Source organism: Antennarius striatus, chromosome 10 (genome assembly GCF_040054535.1).
Source record: "Antennarius striatus isolate MH-2024 chromosome 10, ASM4005453v1, whole genome shotgun sequence".
NCBI classification, from domain to species: Eukaryota; Metazoa; Chordata; class Actinopteri; order Lophiiformes; family Antennariidae; genus Antennarius; species Antennarius striatus.
Genome location: NC_090785.1, coordinates 18,314,990 through 18,333,207, shown reverse-complemented (window position 1 = coordinate 18,333,207; position 18,218 = coordinate 18,314,990). Strand labels below are relative to the sequence as shown.

The window sequence follows — 18,218 nt, the reverse complement described above, 5'->3', positions numbered from 1 at the left end:
GTGGAACAGATAAAACTAAATATCGAAATCTTTTTCTAGATAATTAACTTGGGAAAGGCTTTGCACAACAATAATCATAATTTTATTTGAAAGATTATTAAAACTGTAAAACTGCATTAATGTGGGTAACAGCTAATAGATTTATACCTTTTCAAAATGATTATACTGTACCGTTTGATAGTTACCTGTCACACAAATGTTGGTATTTCACAAATTACAGCAAATATTCTGAGGAAGCATTCATATTCAAACATTTGAGGAGAACACACTTCGATGAGTTACTGTACTTTGCATTATAAGCAGCTTCCTTGACATACAAACCAGTCACTCAGGCTCAGCACAGAGAAGAAACCTCCTGAGGAATGTTGTTCAGCTTGAAGCCTCAGGGGGAAATAAACTGGCTCTCTAGTCCAACTGCTTCTGCCATTTTTAAAACAAAACTGAGGTAATCACTCAGGAATTTACAAATTAAATCTCTGGTTAGAGAGCCATGCTTCTAATAAATATTCAAATATTTCTACAGGATGTGGTTCTTTAAATATGACATGAAATAACATCCTATTAAAGACAACATGCATTTTTAAAGAACATATAATCACTGACAGGATTATGTTGCGTCAAACTGTTGAAACATACAGTGCAATATTTCCTCGGTTTTTACACGGGAAGCATAAAACAAAGAAAACATATCAGCTGAGTCAGGAATGTTAATATGAAGAGCGTTCACAGTTATGTCACAGTAAGATGGACTGAAACTGGAGCATTATAACAGGAGCCGTCACCAACACTGTAAACTACAGCAGTTCGACTGACCATCAGGTCACTGCCATCAGCATGAAGAGGGGATCTGTGAACGGCAGGAACAGGACAACCAAACACAAACTGACATTAAAAACAGGAAAGGATTTCAAATTCTTTTCATACCATTCTGTTATGCTAAACCAGCACTCAAAAATAAACATGAGATTTTCATGAACAGTATAAGAAGTACTGAATTTCTTACAGATTTATTTTTATATTGGACATATTAGATTAAAAGGACCCAGTAAATGTATTGTATGGCCAGAATATGAACTGGTCGAGCAAAACAAAGGCTGAGTTGGAGGTTGCTGCTTAAGCTAGTTGGAATCAAATATATACTTTCCGTAAAATACTGAAAATACAGTAAAACAATGTGTGCTATAAAACAAAAGCAAACATTGGACGTCTCTGGATTTTTGATTTCCGTTTAAAACAATTTTTATAAATTTGGAATTGATTTAAGTGGGAAGACGTGCTAAGCTAAAGTCCATTCACCGAGTCCAGTCAAGGTGACAAAGAACTACAGACAGACCGTCTGTAGCATGAAGAACAGCCTCTCACACCAGTCACTGACAGCAGCAGCGCAGTAGATAAGAGACCATCTCATGAGTTCTTGTCGCTCCTGATTGTCCACATCCTCAACTCTGTATCTCTAAGGTATTTTCTCTCCTTCCTGAACTTTCATTGTCTTCTTCTTCACTGTCATCCTCCTCCTCCTCCTCCTCGCTCTCGCTGTACTGGTATTTACATCGATTAGTGTTTACAAAGAGATCGCTTTCATCATCTTCAGAGTCACTGATATATTCTTCTTTGTCCTCTAATTTTTCCTGCTGTTTCTTTGACTGATCCATCTCCGATGTCTTGTCCATGAACCCCTCTGGCCTAAAGGACAGTCACAGAAAAAAATTATTTTTAAAAAAAATCACAGAACCCTTAACAAAGTGATGAAGGTTGTACGGAGTGTTTCCTGCTTACCAGTGCTGTTGCTTTTGCAGGTACTGAATGTGATCTTTGTAGAGAATGGAGCTGATCTCTGCCTTCACCTTCTCTCCTTCCTCAATGGGATCCACGATCACATAATTACCTTGGGCATCAAGACAAAAGTTAGCTGATGTGATCTATTGAATATATATTGAAAGTTACATGTACGACTAGTTAGTTTGCTGATTGACATTGAAGTCTAACTAACCTTGAACAAAAGTAAACAGTAATGTTGCCCCGTTTCAGCACAATCCCACTATTAGTTACCTCTCTTGATCCAGATGTTCTTGCGGAACTTGGTGGGCATGCTCACCAGGAAAGTCTCCCCCTGTGCTGTGACGGTCTCATGGAGGTTGTTGCCACGGCTACCAATGACCTGCACGTGCACAGGTAGGCCACGAGGACAGTCAGGACAATCAGGCTGTCTGTATCAGCACGTTCCAAACAGCCTGTCTCGGCACACACGACTCACCTTCACAATCTGCTGGTTTTCCGTGGGTGTCACGAAGTCTCCAAAAACCTCTTTGACGACGTGCTTCCGTTTGGTGGCCTGAGACATGATGAACGGGCTTCAGGTCATCCGCCAGCTGGGAAAACAATCAAGTGGCGACGAGGTTCACGATAAAACTACTGAATAACTCTACAAATGTTCCGCACATGCAAACAGTTGTTTTATTACACGTAACGAAAAACGTGTGGTTTTAGCTAGCCGTCTATGCTAGCTCACTAGTTTCCGCTATGCTCGCCTGTATTCAAAAGTAACACACTAACCTTGAATAAAAGTAAACAGTAATGTTGTCCCTTTACAGCACAATGTTCTTCTGAGCACCTTGAAAGGTTAATCAAAACACTCTGAGACAAATATGATGAAATACTCCGTCCACAAAGACCATCCACACGGCTTCCTGTTTTGCGAGTAACACTTCCGGTTTGTGGAGCTTCTTTCAAAACAATATTAATTATTATTTTCCTCTATTCGCAGGTTAAAGTTTGGAACAGTTCAGACACAGAAAGGTTTAAAATGCTGTACTCATTGTAAATTTAAATTAAACTTCAGATTTGTATCGATCACTTCACGGTTTCCGGCTCAAAACAGCGTTAGTTCTTCCGTGGCATTGCAGTGGCATTATGGGAAATGGAGTTTTATTTGATTTGAGCAACGTTCAAGATCACGAGCATTCATCATGGAACTGGTGTCGCAGTGGGTGGGGCTTACGGCCATACCACGTAGGACACGTGATATGTGACGTCACATCATTTTCACTTTAGCGGAAAATGACAGGATGCCGACAACAGGGAAGAGAATGTTTAATAAACGAACCAAGGGGATAAACTCAAAAAGAGACCCCTCACACACCACACACACAGGCGCGGAGAAACCATGGATCGAAAACGAAAACCAGAAACTTTTTTTGTATTTTGCCAAGAACGAAACGAAACCAAAAACTTTATATTTATAAAGTAATAGTAACCGGCTACTAACGATGCTCTGATGCTTTGAAGGGTTAGGGAATAAAACAGTCAGCAAAATAAGGAAGTATGCAAAACATGTTTATTTTAGTGATGGCAGTACACTGTGTGTGTGTGTTTATAAAAAAAATCAAATAACTAAATCTGTCAATAATTCCCGTAGGGAAATTACTTTCAACTCCAAATGCTTGCACAGATATACAGTACACACACACACACACACACACACACACACACACACACACACACAGATGACAGTATGGAAAATGATCATTTGGACATGACGAAAATAGATAGATAGATATATACTTTAATAATCCCGGAGGACATTGCACATATCCGCTACTCAGCCAAACACCATAAAATTAAAATAAGTCCATTCAACCCCGTGCTGACCTCGCCACCTCCCCCCCGCTCCTCCTGAGAGAGTCATTGAACCCCCTGATGGCCCGAAGGAGGACCTCAGCCTCTCTGTGGAGGCGCTGTGTGACAGCAGTCTGCAGCTGAAGGTGCTTCTCTGCTGGGAGAAGGTGGTGTGTAGGGGGGGGGGGCTGGTGTTGTTCATGATGGCCTTAATTTTAGACATGGTCCTGCTCTCCAGAAGCGTCTCCACAGAGTCCAGGCTCAGCCCGACCACTGAACCCGCTCTGCGGATGAGTCTGTTCAGACGGTCCATATCTCTTTTCCTGGCCCCCCCACCCCAACACACAATGGCGTATGACAGCACACTGGAGACTACGGACTGATAGAACATGAGAAGGAGCTTAGGACAGATGTTGAAGGAGGCCAGCCTCCGCAGGAAGTACATCCTGCTCTGCCCCTTCTTGTACACACAGTCCGAGTTGAGTGACCAGTCCAGTCTGCTGTCTAGCTGCAGTCCCAGGTACTTATAGTTTCCTACCATCTCCACCTCACTGCCCTCGATGATCACTGGCTGTGGAGAGGGAGGTGCCCGCCGGAAATCCAGCCCCATCTCCTTGGTCTTGGAGACGTTGAGCTGGAACTGGTTCACAAAGTCAGCCACCAATGCCCTGTACCCCCCCTCATCACCCTCCCGGATACATGCCACTATCGCAGTGTCATCGGAGTACTTCTGTATGTGGCATGTATCCGAGTTGTGCTTGAAGTCGATGTGTAGAGGGTGAAGAGAATGGGGGAGAGCACGGTCCCTTGTGGCGTCCCCGTGCTGCTGGTCACCATAGAAGACAAACAGTCCCCCATACGGACGTACTGGGGTCTGTCCGTTAGGTAGTCCGTGATCCAGCTCACGAGGTAGGGGTCCACAGCCATGGAGGTCAGTTTGTCCTGTAGGAGCCGGGGCTGGATGGTGTTGAAGGTGCTCGAAAAGTCAAAGAAGAGCACTCTGACGGCACAGCCCCCGGCGTCCAGGTAGGAGAGCACATGGTGGAGGAGGTACCAGACAGCATCGTCAACCCCAACCTTGGCCTGATAGGCGAACTGGAGAGGGTCCATAGCACCCTGCACCTGTGGACGCATGAGCTCCAGGACCAGTTGCTCTAGGGTCTTCATTACGTGGGAGGTAAGAGCGGCAGGAAAGATAGATTGAGAGGGAAAGAAATATATATAATATATCAGGATAAAAGATAAGCCGAAATAGTTAGCATAGGAAAGATGTAAGGCACATGTGTCAAACAAAGTTAATGTCCTAACCTGTGTTTGATGTTATTTTTCTTTATTTACTTGGATAATTTGAGCCTTGATTGATGGAGTTCTGTGGGTTTAATAACCTGACAAATTAAAAGGATTCATGTTATATCAGAGCAACAAGCAAACATACTGTATATTTTCTGTGCAACTGTAATGTTTGTAACTTAAATAAGTAATAAATTCAGAGTTATTTAATATTAAGGAGTACAGGTAGTTATTTATTTTACATTACATTGTGTTACATTTTTTACATTTATTAGTTACATCTGGCCCTTTAAGGACAGCCATTACACTGATGTGGCCCTCTGTAAAAAGGATTTTGACACCCCCGATGTAAGGGATTAATACTGAGGAGTAGAGCTAGGGAACATAGTCGAGTTAGAGAAATGTAACGGATACTTTCTAGGGCTGGAAAAGATAAGGCAGAAAAATAATTATATAAAACAGATTAGGGACAGGGAGAGGTCATCAGTGACTAAGTAGGGATGATGGAGAGAGTAGAGTATTATAGAGCTATTTAGAAAGGGAGATCAGGGTAGCATGAGGTGATAGGACAAGTAGAAGGATGAGCGTAGAGAACAGGGAATGCTGGGAGAGAGAAAGGGAAAGGAGACCATAGTAGGATAACAGGAGTAGGATTGTAGGGATAGCTGTAATATTAGGAGTTTATGTAGTTTAGGAAGAGTTGGTTCATTGTCAGGGAAAGTGTTTAGAAAGTGGTTAGTGTCATTCACAGAAATAGAAGTAGAGATAGGTTACAAAACTACAGACCAGTCGCCATGTTAAATAATTATAAATTATTAGTGTGGGTGTTAGAAAGTAGGATTAAGAAAGTGATCAGCAGTGGGGGACACACAGGCCTGTTTGTCAAGACCAAAGAAGTGTCAAATACTTTTCTATATTGTGTTCTGAAATATTCCCGCGCCGGTCCGAGGTCATTCCATTCTCATTCTGGAATTAGGTGTTCATCCTGTTCTGCGTAGGAACCTTTATTAAACATATGAAGTAATAACACCTCCTACATTTTGTGTCGCATTTGTTTGTGTTTTTAATAATTTTCATTCTGATTTCCCAGGATATACGAAAATAACACCAGAAATAAACAATTGGATCCCACATTTTTTTTAATTCAATTGTTAAATATTTGTCTTACAGCAGTCTTTACAATTACATTGCAATTAATGTGCACATCAACACAAAGGAATAAAAAAATCCCTCAGTATTTAAAAACAGATACTAATGTAGAGATTTAGCTTAAGGTTTGGTCACAAATTTTCAAACAAACAAGACAGAAGTATAAGCAATAAATGCATGTTCTTCGTGAAACATGGACTCAGTAACGGAGAGGAAATTCAGCTTAAAACTAACATTGTTAAAAACACAGCAATCATTAAAACCTGCAGAAAGTAACAATGAAATGTGCACATAAAATCTATTTTACAATTCCTATGAAACTTCTCAACACTGCTAGCTTAGTTACAGCTGGTAGGATTTTACTGAACTGGAACAGGCTCTGAGGTATTAACACCAAATTAGTGGTTAGTGGGAGAAATAACTTCACATGAACAATAACTTTAAGTAAACTTCACAGCCATGTGTGTGGATCAATGTCTCAGCTGGTACATGTGGAACGATGCGTTTGTGTCTTTGTTTATGCATCTTGTGTTGGAGCTTCAGTTGATTTGAGCAGATGAACCCATTCTGTTGATTCCACATGCATTAGACCCTCTGTATAGGTAGTAGTAACCCTGCAAGAGACAGACAGACAAACGAACAAACCCTCATCTCAGCTGTCACAAAGTAGCACAGACATTCTCTTCTAATTAATATGGCTTTTGACATAAGGAAAAACAGACAGCTGATCAATCAGTCAATATTAATCAGCCAGACCAATGAAATAATCAACTTTTGTTCGAGGCTCACTTGAATATTTTAGTGACAGCCAAAGTTTTGGTTTGTTGAATTCAAATTTCTGACTCGACACACTGCAGATGAAGCACTCCACCCATGATTGTCAAGTTAAGACATTCTGGTGAAATTTTCATTCTTAAAATCATGAATGCGAGTTCTCATCGTGACAATAAAGTGTTATTTTTAACACTTATAATCCCGTCTTCCATCGCTGTCTGACCCATTACGACAGGAGATGGGACTGTCTTACCTGCTCTCCATAATCCTCTCCCCAGCTGTTTTTAATGGCCCAGAAGGGGACACCTTCACCTGAAAGCAGACAAACAGTCATGTGAACCCCCTGACAAAATCATCCATTATGCTTGTAATTCACGAGGTCATTTGGTAAACAGGATGAACAAATTGTGTTTCAGAAAGACAACGGGGTAACACAGGAGATTTCTTTTTTCTTTTTTTTTTTTTGCTTACGTTCTCCGTATCCCACCAGCAGCACAGCGTGGTCGATCATCCAGGGGTTGCAGAAAACCTTCCAGGGGTGAGAAACGCCCTTCTTGTAGAACTACAGGAAATAAAAAGATACCAATAGATTAAAACACTTCGTACACTGATGATAAACCTGTGGCGTTATCGTGTAGTTTTTGTAGAGGTGATGACAGCGTTTGAATAAATTCAGATTTTAGTGAATCATGAGTGAGTACGCTGAGCAGAAACAAACTACTTACCTGCATGGCAAATGCATTCAGACCAACGGAGACGGGTCCGTTCTCGGCCAACCAGGCTGCGATTTCTGAATGAATTAATCAATAGTTAGAATTATTAGACCTCCAAGACAATAGTCGTCAGTCTATACTTCTTCTTCTTTTCCTTTCGGCTTTTCCCTTCAGGGGTCGCCACAGCGAATCAATTTCCTCCATCTAGCCCTGTCCTTTGAATCCTCTTCTCTCACACCAACTACCTTCATGTCTTCCCTCATTACATCCATAAACCTCCTCTTTGGTCTTCCTCTAGGCCTCCTGCCTGGCAGTTCAAAACTCAGCATCCTTCTACCAATATATTCACTATCTCTCCTCTGGACATGTCCAAACCATCTCAGTCTGGCCTCTCTGACTTTATCTCCAAAACCTCTAACATGTGCTGTCCCTCTGATGTACTCATTCCTGACCCTATCCTTCCTGGTCACTCCCAGAGAGAACCTCAGCATCTTCATCCCTGCTACCTCCAGCTCTGTCTCCTGTCTTTTCCTCAGTGACACTGTCTCTAGACCAAACAACATCGCTGGTCTCACCACAGTTTTGTACACCTTTCCCTTCATTTTAGCTGAAACTCTTCTATCACACATCACACCTGACACTTTCCTCCACCCGTTCCATCTTGCCTGTACACGCTTCTTCACCTCTTTTCCACACTCTCCATTGCTCTGGACTGTTGACCCTAAGTACTTAAAATCCTCCACCTTCTTGATCTCTTCTCCCTCTAACCTCACTCTTCCACTTGGGTCCCTCTCATTCACACACATGTACTCTGTCTTACTGCGGCTAACCTTCATTCCTCTCCTTTCCAGGACAAACCTCCACTTCTCTAGCTTCTCCTCCACCTGTTCCCTGCTCTTACTACAGATCACAATGTCATCTGCAAACATCATAGTCCATGGAGATTCCTGTCTAACCTCGTCTGTCAGCCTGTCAATCACCATGGCTCAGAGCTGATCCCTGATGCAGTCCCACCTCCACCTTGAACTCCTCTGTCACACCTACAGCACACCTCACCACTGTCTTACAGTCCTCATACATGTCCTGCACCGCTCTAACATACTTCTCTGCCACTCCAGACTTCCTCATACAATACCACAGTTCCTCTCTGGGCACCCTGTCATAAGCTTTCTCCAGATCTACAAAAACACAATGCAGCTCCCTCTGGCCTTCTCTGTACTTCTCTATCAACATCCTCAAAGCAAATACTGCATCTGTAGTACTCTTTTTTGGCATGAAACCATACTGCTGCTCACAAATGTTCACTTCTGCCCTTAGTCTAGCTTCCACTACTCTCTCCCATAACTTCATTGTATGGCTCATCAGCTTTATTCCTCTGTAGTTGCCACAACTCTGCACATCTCCCTTGTTCTTAAAAATGGGCACCAGCACACTTCTCCTCCATTCCTCAGGCATCTTCTCACTATCTAAGATCCTGTTGAACAACCCAGTCAGAAACTCTACTGCCACCTCTCCTAGACACTTCCATACCTCTACAGGTATATCATCAGGACCGACTGCCTTTCCACTCTTCATCCTCTTCAGTGCCCTCCTCACTTCATCCTGACTAATCTTTGCTACATCCTGGTCCACAACAGTCACCTCTTCTAGTCTTTGTTCCCTCTCATTTTCCACGTTCATCAACTCTTCAAAGTACTCTTTCCATCTTCCCATCACACTACTGGCACCTGTCAATAGACTTCCATCCCTATCCTTAATCACCCTAACCTGCTGCACGTCCTTCCCATCTCTATCTCTGTCTTGCCAACCAGTATAGATCAGTCTCTCCCTCCTTACTGTCCAACCTAGCATACAAGTCATCATTAGCTTCTTGTTTGGCCTTTGCTACCTCTACCTTCACCTTACGCTGCATCTCCCTGTACTCCTGTCTACTCTCCTCAGTCCTCTCAGTGTCCCACTTCCTCTTGGCTAACCTCTTTCTCTGTATACACTCCTGTACCTCCTCATTCCACCACCATCAAGTCTCCTTATCTACTTTCCTTCCAGATGACACACCAAGTACTCTCCTACCAGTCTCCCTGATCACATTAGCTGTAGTTGTCCAGTCATCTGGAAGCACCTCCTGACCACCCAGAGCCTGTCTTAACTCCTTCCTAAAAGTCATGCAACACTCTTCCTTTTTCAGCTTCCACCATTTTGTCTTCTGCTCTGCCTTTGCCCTCTTCATCTTCCTCACCACCAGAGTCATCCTACACACCACCATCCTATGCTGTTTGGCTACACTCTCACCTACCACTACTTTGCAGTCACTGATCTCTTTCAGGTTACACCGTCTACACAAGATGTAGTCTACCTGTGTGCTCCTACCGCCACTCTTATAGGTCACTCTATGTTCCTGCCTCTTCTGGAAGAAAGTATTCACTACAGCCATTTCCATCCTTTTTGCAAAGTCAACTACCATCTGTCCTTCTGCGTTCCTCTCCTGGATACCAAACCTGCCCATCACCTCCTCATCACCTCTGTTTCCTGCACCAACATGTCCATTGAAGTCTGCACCAATGACAACTCTCTCTCTTCTAGGCATGCTCTGCATCACTTCATCAAGGTCCGACCAGAATTTCTCCTTCTCCTCCAGCTCACATCCTACCTGTGGAGCATACCCGCTAACAACATTGAACATCACACCTTCTATTTCTAGCTTCAGACTCATCACTCCATCTGACACTCTTTTTACCTCCAGGACATTCCTAACAAACTCCTCCTTCAAGATAACTCCTACTCCATTTCTCTTCCCATGCCATGATAGAACAACTTGAACCCTGCTCCTAAACTTCTAGCCTTGCTACCTTTCCACCTGGTCTCCTGGACACACAGTATGTCTACCTTCCTCCTCTGCATCATGTCAACCAACTCTCTACCATTTTCCTGTCATTGTTCCAACATTCAACGTCCCTACTCTCAGTCCTATACTCTTGGCGTTCCTCTTCTCTTTCTTCGTGCGAACGCACTTTCCTCCTCTCCTTCTTCGACCAACAGTAATCCAATTTCCACCGGCGCCCTGTAGGTCAACAGCGCCGATGGCGGTCGTTGTTAACCCGGGCCTCGACCGATCCGGTATGGAAGTCATAGGTTTGATTCACATCTTTGATTTGGCAAAAGTTTTACGCCGGATGCCCTTCCTGACGCAACCCTCTGTATTTATCCGGGCTTGGGACCGGCACAATAAGATACTATATAAGTATATTTGAAAGATAATCACAGGAGTTACTGGGTGACGACATGATTTTCAGTCCTTGGCTAATTACATGACCCCCCCTAAACTATGGTTTCCATACCTCATTAAACCGTTCACTGACTGACTTACCCGTTTCGTCTTTGGGCAGCGCCACAGAGCTGTTGATGTAGGCGGCCACCTTCCCCGTGCTGAAACTGCATCCCTGCTTGTGGCCGCTGTAGGAGTAGTCAGACTCTGACTCCAGACCACCTGAACAGGAGGAATGTGAAAAGGTTAGAGCTTGCATGCAGCACAAATCACATATCTGCATGAGTAATTTTGTAGGTTACGCTGTGTCAGTGAATGACCGCATAGGCCTGACAAAAACTGGAATGTTTTCAGATGGTTGCACACATCACCCCACGTCTTCCTTACCCAACTTCTCGATAGCTTCATAAGCGTTTGATGGCAGCCCCCCACCACATGCATGGTCCAGCCCATCACAGTCAACCAGCTCTGTCACAAACAAATCAATCAACCAATCAAATCAGGTTTTATTTATCTGTAAAAGTAAATACTGCAGGATAACATTATTCAATTGTTACATCATCAACGTTCGTTTGGGTTGAATGTGTGTGTGTGTCTGCGTCTGTGTGAAACCTTGTTCAGAGAGCGACAGCAGTGTTCCATTTTTCAAGAACCACTGGCCTTCAATGTTCCCTGTGACAGAAAATGCCCAGCAGGATCCACACATCCCCTATAAACACAAAGACAAACGACAAATTAGTGCAGATGTAGGACGAATTTATTCGTCACACACTCTTCAGGGTCACTGCTCCATAATCATCTCTTGCTGACTGACTGTTCTGTACCTGGTTCTTCACAGGACCGACGGCTCCATGATCCCTCCAGTCCCAGCTGGGAGGGGCGGGGCTTCTGGCAGGAGTGGCTGGTTTCATTGGTTGCTGAAGATTCTGCTGACTCAGCATTGGATTCAGATATGTAAAGTAAAACTCTTCCTCTGGAAAGAAACAGTCAAACAGTTTGTGTTATGTTGGAGTTTTCAAAGAAGAGCTGATGTAACGCAAAAAAAAAGGACCGCAATGCAGTTCCGCAATACACACACACACACACACACACACACACACACACACACACACACACACACACACACACATACCAGTAAGGTCACTGAACTTGGTGACTCCATACTCGGCTGAACCTTGATCCAGCGACTGGAGCTTCTCGGCCGTCTTCAGGTTTTTGTGGAAGATGCTCAGACGACGGTTTGTCTCTGCAGGATCAGAGAACACGTAAACAATTCGGTGAATGATTAACTTATTGGCTGCCAGCATTTTTGTAGCAATTGATCCCCTTCGGTGGACTTTCTCTGACATTTCTCTGTGTTTTCTTTCTGTTCTTGATTGATCTCAAGATGCTTTGACACCGTGTTCGCTCTGACATACGCAAACTATGTTGCATTGTAAGCTGTCGCAACGTCTCTTCTGCTATTTCGCTATCCTCAGTTCCGTAACTGGATCAGTCGTTATTACACTTAATTCCATGATAAGAAGCCTGATTTTCACTGGAACAGCTCAGCCACACTGTCTCCCAGTCCCCCCCATTGAAAAATGTGATTGTGTCTATAGACGCCGATGTCAGCCAGTGAGTTAATTACCGGTTTTCTGCCACTGACTCACTTCCACTGCTTCTTTAATTGCTGTTTCTATTCATGTGGTTTATTGTTATCATGAAGTGACTATGAGCATGACAGAAAAGCGAAGTTTTATGCACTTTGGTGTCTTTGGTATACACGCTTCTGTCACTCACCCTCCTGGCTGCCGTAGACCTTATTGTACTTCCCCATGAACGTTTTGAACTGACCCAGCAGCTCCACAGACTCCTGTCAGATCAAACAAACAAGCAGAATCAACACAGATTATCACCTGTGTAAAGGTTACGCTGATAACTGCATTTACATGAGAGTAGTCTACCAGCATGGACAAAAGATGATAGTTTTACCTCCATAGACTGGCTAGTGGGTTTGTCCATCACCTTGTTGGTCTCTTCCAGCTGAAGGTCGGCTGAAAACAGGAAAACATGAATACAAAATAAATATTTCAATGTGCATAAATGCGTGCATTCATGTTTTACAAATTTAAGAATAATAATTTTCAACTCTGATTTTCAAATAATCAACAATAATGCCTTAAATAATTTCTATATTTGCACAAAACTCTTTATTTTGCATCAAGAGGAAAAAATATCAGCAGGTGTTAATTTGTCAGTTCTTTATCTTTGCTTGTAAGACAGATTTTTCAAGCAGGTAAGTAAACAAGAGTGTTACATCATCCGGTGATTACATCCAAATTACGCAAGATACGGTCAACATGAAGCAAGGCTTGCATCACGCTCACAGTGACATGTGAGTTTGGTCAGATCAATGCCAATCAATACAAATAGATCATTAGTTCCTTCGCTGTACTGGTGCTGTTACAGAGCACACTGAAGATCTGTTGTCTGTATGTGTTTTGATTCAATCATTTTAATGGAGACAGGCCTGGAAGGCAATGCTGTAACTACAAAGAAAGCAAAGCATTATGGGATTCTGATTCAACAGGAATGCAATTAACCTCTTAAGCTAAAAATAATTATGGAAAAACAGTACAGAGGAATGTCATTATCTTGAGCTATTTCTAACCACATGATCACTTCCAGTGAAAAGCATTTATCTGACATGATCGACTGACCTTTTGGCGTGCACTTCTGTTTGATCAGAGTTGAAGTGCCCTCCCAAGGAATGTCCCACACCTCGAACACACACACCTCCGTCTGACACAAACAAAAACAGTGGAAGAAGAGAATAAGTTTTCCCTTTATGAACAGAGAACCTGATCATACTGTCGTATACACTGAGTATTGAAAATTGATTTTAAAAAACACAATTTCATCATGAGTCCCTGTGTGCATCTGAACAGACTAGCCTAACAATGTCAACCAGACAGAGTATTGGACTCCTTTAAATGAAATGACATTGCATTATGAAGATTTAAGAACAGAGGAACAAACTGTAAGTCAGTTTTACACAATAATGCATGACTGGAGCACGAGCATGTTTGTGATTACTTTAAGCCACAACTCAGTCATGAGATCAGATGAGTGGCGACATGTGATCAAACTAAGTTGGATGCACACAGAGGAACATTCCTCCTTGGGTTCACCTATGTCTGAGTTAAATTTCTAATTCTTTGTCTCTATTTCTCTCACAAAAACACACACACACACACACACACACACACTATACCTTGAGTTTGTGAGCCTCGGGATAGAAGTCACATGTCCTGAGCATGGCGGATTTCTTACACTGAGTGTTACTCACTTCCACTGTCATAAAATAGCGAATGCCTTTAACCAGCTAGAAAAAAAGCAAAACACAAACACAAGCTTGTCACATTAAATTTACACAAAAGAAATGTTATCCCTAAAGAAGCATTCAGAAAATATGCTGAAAAGTCTAATCAAAGACTTTTATCGTCTTTCTCATTTTAGCTTCGCAGTATTGTAATGTCTTCTGTCTGCTTTTTTTAATGTGAAGTGTTTGGTGCTTGTACTTTTTGTATAAAGCTTACTGCATCTCCTCTGTGAAAGAGTGCAGCGGTAGAGATTGTTTTTATTCTGCAAGAACACAATGTCTGTTGTCAACTACAGTATTACACTGGTGGTCATCTACTTGTGTCATGAAGGCCAGGACAGATTTTATGAATGCACGTTGTCTGGATGCTTCTTTTGCTGCATGTGCTGGCGTCTCTTTGAAAACACACAGATGGATCTGCTTTAAACAAGCAGGACAGAGCAGCACTCTGCAGCACTCAGCAGGCCCACTGGGGCCATGTGGTTGAGGGGTGGAGTCCACCGGGATTACACTTCCGGTCAAACTGAAAACAGAGTAACACGATGACAAACGGAATATTTATTGTCCGCAACGCTCTGTACGCTTTAAGGAACTCGTCAAAATAAATTAAACAATTTTAAAAAAAAATAAAAAAAGAGTGTGGAGCAATGACGCTTGAGCACGCTTTTACTTTGAAGTTCTGTCACGTGACTTCGGGTCTCTATTTAGCTAGCTCTTGCTAGCATGGCGCAGGTCCGTTAGCCTCCCCGTTGTTGACAAACAATGGAGACCGGCAGCTGCGGCCCGCAGCGGGGTAACAGTAGTTTCCATCCAACACACACGAATGTGACCACATTAGACGCCAATATTAGTTGAATAAATGAACATTTAACTAATTACACTTTTGGATCAGTTACCTGTTTGGTGGCCGAGATGAGCCGGCTGACCTTCCGGAGGTGCATCGCGTTGGAGCCGCGGTTGTAGCGCTCCTCGGCGAACTGCAGCACTTTTTTTAAGCCCGGATCGGACTCCTGCAGCCGGATTGGAGAGCCTGGAGGTCCGAACAGAGGCCGGTCCAGATCCTCACCCAGCCCGTACGCCAGCCCCACCGCGGCGGACAGGGCCAGCCATAGGATTACAGGACAAATGCGGAATCGCTCCATGATGCTCGTCCCTATGTGATACTAAAAGAAAGGGACGCGTCCCCTACTGTTTCGCGGTTATATTCAGATACGTCTCTAATCGATACCGGGTTATCGGCTGCTCGTTCACTGTGGAACAATGTGGGACAGGGAGGTGTTGTTGCCAAACAAGTCGATGACGACACGGTGGGAGGGGAAATGTGGTGGCCAACAGGGCTGCGTGTAATATAAACCTTCTCCTTTAATCTGTCTCTCTTTAATGAATCCAGAAGTAGTATGGTCGACATCAAAGGGGTTCTTTTAATCTCGTAAAAAAATAATAATTTTTTTAAAAAAAGGATAGCGTTATTATTGTTTTTTTTTTCAGTGAATGCTAAGTAGTTACCTGTTTGGCCACAAGATGGCACTGTTGTGCTGCATATGCGACCGCAGACGAGGCAATTTGTGCTGTTCTTACGGAACACCGCAGTTTTATGAGTTTAGAGTTTGATATTAATGCTTTCAGAAATGCTGCATTAATTTTTACCTGATTAGACCTATTATATATTTTCATACTATTGTTTTTGCTTCTTAAGTTTTGTTAGGGTACGAGAGTAATATGTTGTTTTCTAATTTTAAGCATTCAAAATACAGTACTGTAGTTTAGTGTGAAGAAATTGAATGTTTATCTGCCCGCCCAGGACGTCTCCAGCTACGTCCGTCTGCAACTCCTGTCCATCGTACACCCTCTGTACTTAATTATTTTGAGATGTATTGTAATTTCAGTTCAAATCATAGCTCATATTTCATGCCGTATTAAATACAAAAAAAAAATTGTAGCCACAAGAGGACACAAGCCAGTGTCTTTATAAAAATCAGAGGGTTGCGTCAGGAAGGGCATCAGGCGTAAAACTTTTGCCAAATCAAAGATGCGAAGCAAACCTATGACTTCCATACCGGATCGGTTGAGGCCCGGGTTAACAACGACCACTATCAGCGCTGTTGACCTACAGGGCGCCAGTGGAAATTGGACTACTTTTGGTCAAAGAAAGAGAGGGGGAAAGCGTGTTCGCACGAAGAGAGAGAAGAGGAACACCAAGAGTATAGGACTGAGAGTAGGGACATTGAATGTTGGAACTATGACAGGAAAAGGTAGAGAGTTGGTTGACATGATGCAGAGGAGGAAGGTAGACATACTGTGTGTCCAGGAGACCAGGTGGAAAGGTAGCAAGGCTGGAAGTTTAGGAGCAGGGTTCAAGTTGTTCGATCATGGTGTAGATGGGAAGAGAAATGGAGTAGGAGTTATCTTGAAGGAGGAGTTTGTTAGGAATGTCCTGGAGGTAAAAAGAGTGTCAGACAGAGTGATGAGTCTGAAGCTAGAAATCGAAGGTGTGATGTTCAGTGTTGTTAGTGGGTATGCTCCACAGGTAGGATGTGAGCTGGAGGAGAAGGAGAAATTCTGGCTGGACTTTGATGAAGTGATGCAGAGTATACCTAGAAGAGAGAGAGTTGTCATTGGTGCAGACTTCAATGGACATGTTGGTGCAGGTAACAGAGATGATGAGGAGGTGATGGGTAGGTTTGGTATCCAGGAGAGGAATGCAGAAGGACAGATGGTAGTTGACTTTGCAAAAAGGATGGAAATGTCTATAGTGAATACTTTCTTCCAGAAGAGGCAGGAACATAGGGTGACCTATAAGAGTGGAGGTAGGAGCACACAGGTAGACTACATCTTGTGTAGACAGTGTAACCTGAAGGAGATCAGTGACTTCAAAGTAGTGGTAGGCAAGTGTGTAGCCAAACAGTATAGGATGGTGGTGTGTAGGATGACTCTGGTGGTGAGGAAGAAAGCAAAGGCAGAGCAGAAGACGAAATGGTGAAAGTTGAAAAAGGAAGAGTGTTGCATGACTTTTAGGAAGGAGTTAAGACAGGCTCTGGGAGGCCAGGAGGTGCTTCCAGATGACTGGACAACTACAGCTAATGTGATCAGGGAGACAAGTAGGAGAGTACTTGGTGTGTCATCTGGAAGGAAAGTAGATAAGGAGACTTGGTGGTGGAATGAGGAGGTACAGGAGTGTATACAGAGAAAGAGGTTAGCTAAGAGGAAGTGGGACACTGAGAAGACTGAGGAGAGTAGACAGGAGTACAGGGAGATGCAGCGTAAGGTGAAGGTAGAGGTAGCAAAGGCCAAACAAGGGGCTTATGATGACTTGTATGCTAGGTTGGACAGTAAGGAGGGAGAGACTGATCTATACCGGTTGGCAAGACAGAGAGACAGAGATGTGAAGGACGTGCAGCAGGTCAGGGTGATTAAGGATAGGGATGGAAGTCTATTGACAGATGCCAGTAGTGTGATGGGAAGATGGAAAGAGTTCTTTGAAGAGTTGATGAATGTGGAAAATGAGAGAGAACAAAGACTAGAAGAGGTGACTGTTGTGGACCAGGATGTAGCAAAGATTAGTCAGGATGAAGTGAGGAGGGCACTGAAGAGGATGAAGAGTGGAAAGGCAGTCGGTCCTGATGATATACCTGTAGAGGTATGGAAGTGTCTAGGAGAGGTGGCAGTAGAGTTTCTGACTGGGTTGTTCAACAGGATCTTAGATAGTGAGAAGATGCCTGAGGAATGGAGGAGAAGTGTGCTGGTGCCCATTTTTAAGAACAAGGGAGATGTGCAGAGTTGTGGCAACTACAGAGGAATAAAGCTGATGAGCCATACAATGAAGTTATGGGAAAGAGTAGTGGAACCTAGACTTAGGGCAGAAGTGAGCATTTGTGAGCAGCAGTATGGTTTCATGACAAAAAAAGAGTATTACAGATGCAGTATTTGCTTTGAGGATGTTGATAGAGAAGTACAGAGAAGGCCAGACGGAGCTGCATTGTGTTTTTGTAGATCTGGAAAAAGCTTATGACAGGGTGCCCAGAGAGGAACTGTGGTATTGTATGAGGAAGTC

At 43.2% G+C, this 18,218-nt stretch overlaps 2 protein-coding genes across 2 annotated transcripts; both read right to left on the bottom strand.

Moving 5' to 3' along the window:
* Window positions 1-73: 73 nt before the first annotated feature.
* On the bottom strand, window positions 74-2,693 carry eif1ad (eukaryotic translation initiation factor 1A domain containing). The gene is made up of 5 exons (XM_068325447.1): window positions 2,554-2,693; window positions 2,255-2,369; window positions 2,050-2,158; window positions 1,777-1,885; window positions 74-1,683 (listed from the first exon to the last, which is right to left on the bottom strand). The coding sequence occupies exons 2-5, from the start codon at window positions 2,339-2,341 to the stop codon at window positions 1,440-1,442; spliced, it is 549 nt and encodes a 182-aa protein (XP_068181548.1). The 5' UTR covers window positions 2,342-2,369; window positions 2,554-2,693; the 3' UTR covers window positions 74-1,439.
* A 3,333-nt stretch (window positions 2,694-6,026) lies between these two features.
* On the bottom strand, window positions 6,027-15,447 carry ctsf (cathepsin F). Its single transcript, XM_068325446.1, has 14 exons — window positions 15,064-15,447; window positions 14,060-14,170; window positions 13,506-13,587; window positions 12,778-12,839; window positions 12,586-12,658; window positions 11,936-12,049; window positions 11,628-11,776; window positions 11,416-11,512; window positions 11,191-11,271; window positions 10,906-11,025; window positions 7,554-7,618; window positions 7,300-7,390; window positions 7,082-7,140; window positions 6,027-6,668 (listed from the first exon to the last, which is right to left on the bottom strand). The coding sequence occupies exons 1-14, from the start codon at window positions 15,307-15,309 to the stop codon at window positions 6,594-6,596; spliced, it is 1,425 nt and encodes a 474-aa protein (XP_068181547.1). The 5' UTR covers window positions 15,310-15,447; the 3' UTR covers window positions 6,027-6,593.
* Window positions 15,448-18,218: the final 2,771 nt, after the last annotated feature.